General features: G+C 39.8%; 1 protein-coding gene across 1 annotated transcript in view; it reads left to right on the top strand.

The window, feature by feature from the left end:
- The window catches only part of LOC110212554 (meprin A subunit beta), a 45933-nt gene extending 40594 nt beyond the window's left edge, over window positions 1–5339 (top strand). Inside the window, exon 13 of the mRNA XM_078151785.1 lies at window positions 4660–5339. Coding sequence (XP_078007911.1) covers window positions 4660–4677 — 18 coding nt within the window. The 3' untranslated portion in view covers window positions 4678–5339. The remainder of the gene's footprint in view (window positions 1–4659) is intronic.
- The last annotated feature ends 7787 nt before the right edge of the window (window positions 5340–13126 follow it).

Below are 13126 nucleotides of genomic sequence, written 5' to 3'. Positions count from 1 at the left end.
CAAGAAATGATGGAAGGAAGAAAGAGAAAGAAAGAGATAAAGGTAAAAACTTAGGAGATCAATAAAGTCAGTAATAACCTCTTGTAGCACATGGCGCCTGAGTTATAGTTTATGTTAAATGCGAGATTCTATAAGACAGACTGTATAAGGAATGTATTGCAGGCATGGGGGATCATTTGTGCAAAGGCACAGAGAGATAGAACGTCATATATGAATCATGTATGTAGAAGGGTTAGCAGACCACTTGGGCTATAATAGGGATTTCATGAAGGAGAATACTCTGAAATGAGACTGGAGAGTTGGCAAGAGCTAGATGGTAAAGGGCTTTAAATGCCTGGCATTTTGGATTTTGTCCTAAAAGCAATTAGGAAGCATTGAAAATAAATTTTGAGTGGTGGGAGGCAGCATGACGTTTAGTCTCTGCATTAGCAATAAGAATTGAAAACCACACAGTGGATGGATTGAAAAGGGAAGAAAATGAAGGCAAGAAGATTAATTAGTAGGCCATGGCAAGAGTCCAAGTGAAAGATAGTCACCATGGTTGATAGAATCCTGTACCTGGGGTCATGAAGTTGTTGTTTAGTCATTTTTCAGTGGTGTCTGACTCCTTGTGACCTCATTTGGGATTTTTTTGGTAAAGATACTGGAGTGGTTTGCCATTTCCTTCTTCAGCTCATTTTACAGATGAGGAAATTGAGGCAAGCTGGGTGTAAGTGACTTCCCAGGATCATATAGCCAGATTTGAACTCAGAAAGATGAATTTTCCTGACTCCAGGCCAAGCACTCTATCCACTCTGCCACTGACCCCAATTCAAATCTGACCTCAGATACATACTAGCTGTATGACCCTGGGCAAGTCATTTAACCTCTATCTGCCTCAGTTTCTTCATTGGTAAAATGGGAATAATTGTACCTACCTCCTCAGATTGTTGTGAGGATTAAATGAGACACTATTTGTAAAGTGCTATGTAAACCTTTAAGTCTTATATGAATACCAGCTCTTATTATTAAGGTGATGAAGGCTTGAATTAAGGTGATGGCCATGTGAGAAAGAAAAGTCAATCATTCAAGAGATATTGTGAAGGTAATATTAACAAGACCTGGCAACTGAGTAGATATAAAACAATGTATAGTTTAGGAAGGTTCCAGTGTTACAAGCCACAGTGACTAGAGGGATGGTGACAGCTTCAAGAAAAATGGGGGAATTTGGAACAGAAAAAATTTAAGGGGAAGACAATAAGTCAGTTCATATTCTACACAGTTGCCAAAGCAATATTTCTCAAATACAGGCCTAATATTGTCACAACCCCGCCCAATAAACTCCAGTGACTCCTTACTGCTTCTGGTTTCAAATAAAAACCCCTTTGTTTCACATTCAAAACCCTTCACAATCTTGTTCCAGCCTACCTTTCCGGACCTACTTTTTTCTCCTCTTCATGCATTCTACAATTCAGCCAAACTGGCCCAGTAGGTCTCCCTTACCTAAGATATTTTGTATCTCATCTCTGTTACTTTGCACAGGCTGACTCTCATTCCTAAAATGCTTTCCCTCCCCAACTTTACCTCTTAGAATCCCTCAGCTCCTTTAATATACACTTCAAGAATCACCTTTCACTTGAGACCTTTTCTGATCCTTCTAGGTGCTAGTACTTTCCCCTTGAAATTAACATATTTATTTTATGTTTTGTAAAATTACATGTATCTCTTTTTCACATATTAGAATGTAAGCTCCTTCAGGACACAAAATGTCTGTCCCGTTTTTGTCTTTGTATCTCTGGCATCTAGCACAATGTCTGGCACAAAAAAGAAGTTTAAAGATTGCTGAGTCTGGAATAAGGGGCCCTGGGTTCAAAGATCACTTCTGATGCTTGTGTCTAGTATGACTTTGGCCAAGTCCAGTAACCTCCCTGGGCCACAGTTTTCTTGCCTATTAGATAAGGATATTTTTCTAGATGGCCTCTGAAATCTCTTTCATTTCTAGATTCATGATTCTATGATCCTATGATTGATTGTTAGAAATGGAATTTGAGATTGATTGGTCACGTTGAGGTTGAGATGCTTACATGACATCCACGTGAACTAATAGGTAACATGGAACTTTAGGAGATAGAGTAAAGATGAATATGTATATATGCATATACGCACATATGTGTGTCATAAAGTTATAAAGAAAGCACAGAAATGGATAATGGGTAAATGGATAGAAATGATGATTACATAATAAGAATTAAAAAGGCAACATCAAAAGAATGTAGACAGAGAAGCCCAACCCTGAATCTCAGGGAACGCTTATATATTAGCCAGAAAGGGAGTCATATTTCTTTATCAGATCCCATTTTATAGTTGATTTATCTACAGTTGTGGCAGAAAATATTTCTAAGTTTATCCACAGCAAGGCATAACAAAACAATCAATTTAGTTAACAGGCTTATCATTTTTGAGATAAAAGTGTACCAGAAAGTTTTACAGAGTCTAAAGATTGTTTTATGGATGTTAAATCTGATACTAAAAGATTTACATATGCTGATACCAGATCCAGTGGGTCAATATCCTGAAACTTCTTCCTGCAGCTAAGGTTGGAAGGTTGGTAGGGTTGAATGGAATCAAAGTCAAGGTTGAGAGTGGAACTCAAGAAGAGAAGCATGTGACCAGAAAAGAGAGGGCTACTTATGTTAGGCAGATGAGGCAAGCCAAGATATTTCCCAGTAAAAGTGCAAGTATTACTTAAGATATGGAAAATTTCTGGTAGGCAATAAAACGGATCATCATTGTCATCATCATCATCATAGCATGTATAAACACACACACACACACACATACACATACTTAACTCATTATCTTTCTATCTAAACTCTCCTCTTCATAACTTTCCTTTTTCAATTGAGGGGACCACTATTCTCCCATTCACCCAGACTCATAACCTAGTTCCATCTAAACTTCTCACTCTCTCACTCCCTATATACTTTTAGCTTCTAAGTCCTGTAAATTCTACCTTTGTAGTATCTCTCTTATACCCCCTACTGTCCTCTACACTGCCACTACCCTGGATCAGGATGTCCTTAAATGACACCTGGACTACCGTAACAGCCTTTTGGTTGGTTTTCCTGCATCTAGTCTCCCCACTCCAGCCAGCTGTCAAATTGATTTTCCTAAAGCATAGGTCTGACCATATCAAACACACACACACCTTCATTCAATAAACTCCAGTGACTCCAAGATCAAACTAAAAAATCCTTTGGCTTTAAAAGCTCTTCATAACCTGGCCCCTTCTGACCTTTCCCATCTTATTATACCTCATTCCCCATCCTATACTCTACAGTCCAGTGACTTACCTCCTTGCTATTCCTCATACAAAATACTCCATCTCCCAACTCTGTGCATTTTCATTGGCTGTTTTTCATGCCTCCTCATCTCAGTCTCTGGTTTCACTGGTTTCCCTGGTTTCCTTCAAGTATCAACTAAAAACCTTTCTGAACAAAAAGCCTTTCCCATTCGTCTTCAATGCTAATGCCTTCCCTCAGAGACTACCATCAATTTATCTTGCATTTGTCTCGTTTGTACGTGTTTGCATGTTGTTTCCCCACATTAGTTCCCTGAGAGTTGGGCTGGTTTTTTCCTTTCTTTGTATCACTAGTTCGTACAATACCTGATACACAGTTGGGTAATAAATGCTTGTTGAATTGACTTGATATATTTATTTAAGGTAGACAAAGCACTTAACACATGTCATGTCATCTCATTTTGATCCTCATAATACCCCTCCAAGGCAAATGCTATTATTATCTCTTTTACAGCTAAGGGAGAAAAGAAAGGGGAAAGTGAAAATAATTTTTTGAAAAAGAAGAGAGAGGATAGCAATTTATATTTATGTAATGCTTTAAAGTTTGCAAGGGTCTTTTCTCATACTAACCTTGAAAACCAGATTATTGTATTCGTACTTATATTACTGATATACTCTTTTAATGGGGAAATTGGGCCTGGAAAGAATGAAAATGTGTTAATGAGGGAGATTCAGGGGAATGTTTAATGGGGGATGGTAAGCCAAGATCCAAGACCATCCTGCCAAATGAAGGATATCTATTTTAACCTTAATTATTTTTCTACAAGTGAGGGACCATCTTAAATCTTACTTAATCTCTAAACATTCATAGTCATCTCATTTTTAACAGTGGGGAATAATTAGATCAGACATTAAAGCGATCTGCAAAAACCTGTGCCTACCCTAACATTTCATAGTCTATATAAAGTGAGCCCAACAGGTCAGATCAATCATTTGGGCAATCTCTCCTGCCTCACAGTTTCCTAGAGCTCTTTTTCTTTCTTTCTTTATTGACTCTTTCAATATCATGCTTGTTTCTTATATGTTGCATTCGATTGTAAGCCCCCAGAGGGTAGAGACAGTGATTTTTTTCATCTTTGTATCCCCAGTGCCTAGCATATTGCCTTGTTTGTAAGATTTAAGAAACGTTCCTTGAATTTAGTCAATTGAATTTGGTGAATCTCAGAGGCAGTGGGTATGGCTGGATGCCATCGTGGAATGATTCCAGAAAACCATTGATAAGGACTTCATTTAGAAATTAGACCATTTCATTGTGATTCATTCAAATTATAACTCTCACATTTATGAATCATGTCATGCATTATTCTCTCTCCTTTTAGCACAACACAGCTTTCTGAAAACATTTTTGAAGATATCAAATAGCAACAACACTGACAATAAAAAGAAATTGGAAAATGCCTCGCCTACTCATCATGGATTCACCCAGGAACAAATTTCAGCTGTGAGAAATCACAGATTTTGTAACTTGTAATCATTTTTATTCTGCTGAAAACATGCTCTCAGTCAATAATTGGAAGTATTATCAGTATTTTCTTAAAAGTCATTCAATTTCTGTGTGATTTCAGCTGTTTGATGTGTTTGGAAGAAATAGCTCAGGCCACTAATGAGGAAACTCCCTGCTCATCTCTAGGCTTTTCAACACTTCAGAACTGATTTATTATGTCACCGACCCCTATTCCCCAGGTGTGAGGAATGGCACCTTTCCACAACTCCAGTCACTGTGTCATTTACAGTCATCTTCTGTTCTACCTTTGGCCAGAGGCAGCCTCTGTCTCTGGTTGAGGATTTGGGATTGGGCTTAACAATTAATGGAATGAGCACTGGATTTGGTGTCAGAGAAGCTGGATTTGAATCCTGGCTCTGCTACTTTGCTTTCTTTGTAACTTGAGCAGTACTCCTGAGGAGGGGAGGGCTTAGTTTTTTTTTTTACCTTTAGAATGAAAGTATTGTACTCTGTTCTACCTCATATCCAATTAGTTAATAAGTCCTGTTGAATCCAGCTGTGCAAAATGTCTTTCATTCTTCTCGTCTTCTCCATTCTCTCTGCCCCAGCAGGTTTATACCTAGAAAAGCAATGAGAGCCATAGAAGAAAGGTTTAGAAAAGGAATTCATAGCTTGGCAAATGAGTTATTAAACCTTGCTCAAGCGAAAACTCCATGAAAATTAGAATAGACCGAACAGAAGCCAATTACTTCATGAGACAGCAAGAAATATTAAAACAAAATCAAAGATTGAAAACATTGAAGAAAGTATAAGATATGTCTTGGCAAGAAGAATTGACCTGGGAAACAGATTGAAGAGAAAAAACTTCAGAATTATCAAACTATCTTACTACTATGACCAAAACAAGAACTTAGACATGATATTTTAAGAAATCTTTTTAAAATAAAAATTGCCTAGATCAGTTAGAACCAGAGGGCCAAATGTAAATAGAAAGAACTCACCAATCCTCTCCTGGAAGAAACCCCAAAATGAAAACACTCAGGAACACTATAGCCCAAACCCAGTGCTTTCCAGTCAAAGAAAAATATGCATGCATCCAGAAAGAAAGAATTCAAGTACCAGGGAACCACAGTCAGAATCACACATGACTTAGGAGTTATCATTATATAAGAGCAGAGAACTTGGAATGTGATATTCTAGAGGGCAAAGGATATGGGCTTATAGCCAAGAATAACTTACCTGGCAAAACCAAGTAAAATGCTGCAAGGGGAAAAAAAGCATTTTTAATGAAATAGAGGACTTCCAAACATTTCTGATAAAAAGACCAGAGCAACTGGTCTTTCTTCATACTTTCTGTGGAGAGACTTTGAAGTAAAGAAAATTGCTCCGATAGTACCTTAATTGTATTTTATGTGCTTTTCTCTTAGATTTTGTTAGATATTGCCTATAATTATGTCTTGGTTGTTTTGGGGCAAGAAGTTTGTTTAAGAAAAGATGCAGCCAAAGGCAGCTAGGTGACACAGTGGGTAGAGCACTGGCCCTGAGTCAGGAGGACCTGAGTTCAAATCTGGCCACAGACACTTGACACTTACTAGCTGTGTGACCCTGGGCAAGTTACTTAATCCCTTTACCTAGTCCCCCCCCCAAAAAAAAGATACATCCATCAGAATCTTTAGTCTCTCCAGTTATGTATGTCATCAGTTAAGGAATAGAATAGTGCCAACTGCCCAGGCTTGGCTTTCTCCTCAACTCCGTGGTGAAGGATGGGGAATCATTGACAGAAAAAGTCCAGATGATGCATACATTCATCAGGTGCATCCACAGGGTGGCAAAGGAAATAAACCAATTAGTTGTATGTTTCTTAGTCATTGGCATATTCGTATATATGTGGGGCTGAGTAATTTGTATATTCCTAGGGACAAATGGACACAAACTCTGAAGATAATGGATCACTTAATGGATCACAATATGTCTGAAGTCCTGGGTAAAGCTAATCAATTCTTAGGTTGGTGGTGTGCCTCAGTATGACCCAGGATCAGGACAAAATCTGGGATGAAGGATTGGCTGTCACATATATCCTCAGTTGTAACTAGAGAGCAGCAATCAATCAATGAGCAAGACTTTATTAAGTCCTACTATGTACTAGGCACTGTGCTAGGGACCGATGGTACAAAGACAAAATAAACAGTCCTTGATTCCAAAGAGCTTACATTTTATTAAACACTACAAGGACCAGGCTCATTAGTTGACACAGAAATTTGCTTGTTCCTTTGAGGTATTCTTAAATTCCAGTTTTTCTTTTATGTTGTTGGGGTTTTGTTTGAGGTACCAAAATCTGGTGAGGGGTGGTGTGATACACCTCCTTATCTCTAGAGTCCAGAGCCCACCATCCCCATACTTTACTTCAGTTTCCCATCAGCACATGCGCCTTGATGGATTGTGCCATAGAAGAGGTGAAGGAGTTGCTGATGGCAGAGACTGGGAGAGGAGAAGAAAGGAACAGGTCACCCATTCTTCCCTGACAACTGTACCTGAGGTCAAACTACCTCTCTTAGGATCACTTGCCCCAAATGGCTTCTCTCCACCCCACCCCCTTTTCCCCAAACTTTCATCTTCATGTAGTTCAATTTTAATTGAGCTGGACCAGTGCTTTAGAGTGATATCTTTATTTGCTTAGGCAGAACTCATTGCCTCATTTGCCTATGAGCCCTGGGCATAGACTTGTTCTTTTCTAGTGTGGCTTTCCATAAATGACAATAATGAAAATAAAAATACAAATAACAAAAATGAAAATAACTTTCAACTTTATAAGCAAGTTTTAGTTGCTTAATGCTCAGCAATTTCCAACTTGAACATGCGATAGAGATGATTTTTGGGGATTAGATTTCAGGTTCTATGACCATAAGAGAAAAGATTTCCAGTTTCAAGCATATGAATGTACAGAACATCAAGGTACATACATGAACACCTAAATAAATTCTTGCTAGTTCATTTTACATGGATACCTGGAACCAAAAGTTTTTGGTTAATGGTTAGGGTCAAAGTTTTAAATTGTTGCTATTAAGCTTCCTTTTTTGGGGGTGGGGGAGAAGAGAGAGTGAGAACATTTATTTGCCTTTATTTAGATAAATTATTTTAATTCCCAGCCAAACAGGCCTGTTTGCCTTTGTGACAATTACTTTGAGACCAAGACCGCAGTTACATACAGATCTAAGACAGCTGAGGCAGTAGAGAAAGAGAAGAAATTGGAGGTTTTAGGTCTAACAAAATATAGGCTGTTACCAAAGGGATCCAGTTCAACCTTTAGCAAAGCTCTGGTGGGCAAACAGCATTCTAGACTTCCCAGACTGGACACTTGGCCTTTATTCTTTGTCAGAAACATACTTTCAAACTGAATTGAATTGAATTCAACAAACATTTGTTACTTGTCTAATCAGTGCCAGGCTCAGTTCTAGGTGCTGGGGATACAAAAAAAAAAAAAAAAGGGAAGCCTTACTTGTTTTCAGGGAACTTCCTTTTTTAATTTTTTATTTTTTTTAAGGCATTTGGGGTTAAGTGACTTGCCCAGGGTCACACAGCTAGTAAGTGTCAAGTGTTTGGTCTGAGGATGGATTTGAACTCAGGTCCACCTGACTTTAGGCCCAGCGCTCTATCTACTGTACCACCTAGCTGCCACTGTAACTTCCTTTTAACTGAAGAATGAAGCAGGTACTTAGACAATTAAATGCAAAATATATGTAGGAAGAATAAGGCCCGAGGACTCCTAGGTGGGATATGATTTTTAGGGGGAAGTTAGGCTTGCCTCTGGTTTCCTATATGTAAATTTTACACAAATTGGTTTCCTTGGGCGAGACATATCATAATTCCATGGGAAGAAGTCTTCATCTGTAATGAAATACTAGTGAAGGATATAGGTGAGGTACTGCTGCAAGGGGAGATATCTATAGGAGGGGAATGCAGGGATGTATCCCCAAAACATTCCAGAAGGGCATTCGTCTGTCTCTGTTTATCCTAGGCAGATTTGGAAAGAGCTCTAGTCTAAGAAATGTTGATTCCCTTGAGGTTAGAATCTCTATCTCTCGTCTCTGTCCTGTCTGTGTTTCTCTGTGTCTCTGTCATTGTTCCTCTGTCTCTTTCTCTGTGTCTCTGTCTCTTTCTCACATATGACCTTGAACTGGCTAAGGAAGACTAGAGCAGAATAATCCAAAAAGTTTGGGTTCTCCTGGGAAAGAAACCATTCCTCTGCCATGGAAGGGAGAAGGATGCTACCCAAGATGACATGGAAAACTCCTTTGGCCTTCAGGGAAGGCAATGCTGTGGGGAAGATAAGCCCTCAGCGGATGTAGATTTTGTGGACTTCAAGCTCACCACAGCACTGGCTTTGGAGATCCCTTCTATCTCTAGATTCCATGATTCTATAATTCTATGATTGATTGATAGAAATGAAATTTGAGATATATTTATTGGTTATGTTGAGTTTGAGATGTCAACAGGAGATCCAGGTGAGCTTGCTGGTGATATGGAAATTTAGTTCAGAAGATGTATTAGGGTTATATATATATACCTATAATACACACACACACATATACATACACATACACATGTGTATATTTTGTATATACATATATTGTATATGTATATGTATCCACATACATTTGTATGTTTATATATATATATATATATATACATACAGATACATATTCACATATATAGTGTATTTGTATGTGTGTCTCTGTGTCTCTGTGTATACTTGGGAAGAGTCATTTAAACAGAGATGCTAGACATATGGGAGCTGAAGAGGTCACCAAAGGAAAAAATATATAGAGAGACAAAAAGCCCGGCCCTGAGGACACTAACAGCAACCTAATAAAATGTGGGACACTCACACAATGGTTAGAAGGAAGATGAGTCATACTTATTCATCAGACTTCAGATTTCTCATCATTTTATAGTTGAAGGGCAGAAAGATATTTTAAAGCTTATCATTAGTCAAGGCATAACAAAATAATGAAGATAGTCAACCAGCTTATCATTTAGGAGATAAAGTTTACCTGAAAGTTTTACAGAGTTTACAGATTGTTTTATGGATGTTAAAACAAGAGATTTCACAGATGCCAATCCAGGGCACAAAGAGTAAGTGTCCTGAAACTTTTTCCTGCAGCTAAGGTTGGAAGGTTGGTAGGTGGAATGGAATCAAGATCAAGGTTAAGCAGTGGAACTAAAGGGGGAGGAGGAATGTGACCAGAAAAGAGAGGACGAGTAACACCACAGAAATGGGACAAGCCAGGACATTTCCTAGTAAAAGTACAGATATTATTTAAGACAAAGAATGGCTCTAGTCTAGGCAATAAAACAAGACGCCATCACCACCGCCACCACCACCACCACCATCATCATAGCACATATTAACTTGTGATGCAGGATGTGGAGACAGAAAACCTGCAGTCAAATCCCAGTGCTGTCATTCAATGCCTGTGTGACCTTGGCCAAGTCAGTTCAACTCCCTGGGACTCAGTTTCCACATCCCCAAAATGGTTGCCCCATATCTGAAGTCACCTATCCGGTCCCTGTTCTCACTGCCTGCTGCTCATTTTAGGGAGGTGGGATGAGACATCATTGACAAGATGAGCATCAGGGGGCCAGAGCAGAAACAAGATAGGTGGCTTCAGAAGCCTGGCAGGGGTTCACCTCAGTAGCCTCCTCAGGGTCACAGAAACTGTCAAACCCTGTCACCTTCATGGACTGTCACTTCTATTAGTGCTCTAGTGTAAAATTCAAATAGAAACAGGAACCTCTAAATTATCCAGAAAGATCCCTCTGGGCTGCAGATTGACTTAGAAAACCACATATTAGTATTATCTATATTCTATGGTATTTTTATTTATTTTGCTAAATATTTCCCAGATACATTTTTTTGGGGGGCTAGGCAATGGGGTTAAGTGACTTGCCTAGGGTCACACAGCTAGTAAGTATCAAGTGCCTGAGGCTGGATTTGAACTCAGGTCCTCCTGACTCCAGGGTTGGTGGTCTATCCACTGCACCACCTAGCTGCCCCCCAGATACATTTTAATTTGGTTCTGGTAAAATTCTCATTTGGTAGTGTTCCCCTTGGGGTATGTTTGATGCTTCTGCTTTAGGCAGCTCTAATTTGCAGACATGGTTTGAACCTGTCTTGATAAAGGTCATCCTCAGATCTACTGTATCATTGAAATGGCAGGTCTAGTTCCTATCCCTTTTTATGAGGTTGCTTGACTGAAACTCATTTGCAGGTGGGACATCGTTTTTGCATATAATGTTCCTTAATTGAGCCAAAGGCTGCAAACCTGCTTCGAAGGCAGCATGGACAGTTCCCAGAGTAGTTGAGCTTTGAGGATTAGAACTTGGCACATTGAGTTTGCCAATGAGTTTGCCACTGTATTCACACTTGTTGCCAAGCCTGTTGCCTTGGATATTAGGATCAGAGTTGGCTTTATAACTTGGCAGCCAATCAGAGGTGGCAGAGAGGAGGAGCAGTGCATAGAGTGCTGGGCTTGAAATCAGGCTGCCTCATCTTTCTGAGCTCAAATTTGTCCTTATACACTTACTAGCTGTGGGACCCTGGGCAAGTCACTTAATCCTGTTTGCTTCAGTTTCTCAGCTGTAAAATGAGCTGGAGAAGGAAATGGCAAACCACTCCAGTATCTTTGCCAAGAGAACCCCCCAACCCCAAACTGGGTCATGAAGAGTCTGAACAGTATCCAGCCATAGGAAAGATTCCTTGGTATCTTGTCAAAGATGTCATGAAAGTTGAAGGGATTCGTAGTGGCCCAGAGAGAGATGTTTCAGCAGTCGAAAAGGGCCTCTTGTTGCTAAGATTCATGGTTGGTCATTTGTTGTCCTTTGCTCTCAGAGGACCCAAATGACACCGCTGTGCTAGACTCAAGTTACAGTGTATGTGACTGGCTGATCAGACCAATATGAGCTCGCAAGGCTTTACCACAGGTTGGGCATAAATAGTCCATGTGAACATTTGGGGTGGATTCTCTAAATTTGTGCACCTCGTGTTTCTTTTGAGCTGCTTCAATTCTGCTTTGCTCATGGAGCAGAACACCTTCTCTGATGAGGGCATGCCATGCTAAGCGGTCCTGTGCCAGGGTCTCCCATGTCACACAATCAATTCCAAAACTCTTAAGAGAGACCTTGAGAGTGTCCTTGTATCGCTTCTTCTGGCCACCATATAAGCTCTTGCCCTGTGTGAGTCTCAGTAAAATGGTCTTTTTGGCAATTGAACCCATCAGAGTTGTGCTATCCGTAGTAGAGTTTGAATGCTTGGCAGCTTAGTTTGAGAAAGGACTTCAGTGTCTGGTACCTTATACTCCAGGTGATCTTCAGAATCTTCCCAAGATAATTCAAATGGAAGTGATTTAGTTTCCTGGCATGGTGCTGGTATATTGTTCAGGTTTCACAGGCATACAACAATGAAGTCAGAACAATGACTCTAGACCTTCAGTTTGGTAATCAGTCTAATACCTCTTTCTCCCACACTTCCCTTTGGAGCTTCTGAAACACTGAGCTAGCTCTGGCAATGCATATGTCAACCTCGTTATCAGTGTGTATATCCCTGGAAAGTATGCTACCATGGTAAGTAAACTTATCCACAGCATTCAAAACTTCTCCATTTGCTGTAACCAGTGGTTCCACATAGGGATGGTGAGCTGGTGGCTGATGGAGCACCTATGTTTTCTTGATGTTAATTTTTAGGCCATAATTAGCACACGCAGCAGAGAATTGATCCATACGTTGTTGCATGTCAGCTTCAGAGGCTGTATTGAATGCACAATCATCTGCAAACAAAAAAAAAATCATTTACCAACACTCCCTCTACTTTAGTCTTAGCTTGTAGCTTTTTCAAGTTTGTAGAGGGCCAGATCTGAGAAGTCTAAAATGGGAGAAGGAATTTAGGTCAGAGTTTGACTCTTTCCTTTTCCTACCCTTAAGGGCTCACTACTCAGGATGTTTGGCTCACCATTCCTCCATGCATAGGGAGGTCTCAGAACATTCTGACTGATCCTTGAACCTTGATAACAAGCAGGTATGCACAATAGAAGTCACACATGAGGTCTGGGAAAAGATCTTGGGAACACCTCAGGGATGATTGTTAGTAACTATGCAGTTTTTACTATTTAAGCTGTGACCCTCAGATGAATAAAAGGCTCAGTCTTCACTGACCCACCTGGCCAACGTCTCTTCATTTCACACTCTCGCATGAGGTGCCTCACTTGCTGCAGGCAACACAAGTTGAAGAATTTACCATCAGTGTGGAGCTGATCTTGATGCCATGTTCATCCTCATTTAAGGTCTTT

This window comes from Phascolarctos cinereus, unplaced genomic scaffold, assembly GCF_003287225.1.
Source record: "Phascolarctos cinereus isolate Bilbo 61053 unplaced genomic scaffold, phaCin_HiC Scaffold_4;HRSCAF=312, whole genome shotgun sequence".
NCBI lineage: Eukaryota > Metazoa > Chordata > Mammalia > Diprotodontia > Phascolarctidae > Phascolarctos > Phascolarctos cinereus.
The sequence above is the reverse complement of the archived record's forward strand: the minus strand, read 5'-3'. Positions and strand labels throughout refer to the sequence as shown.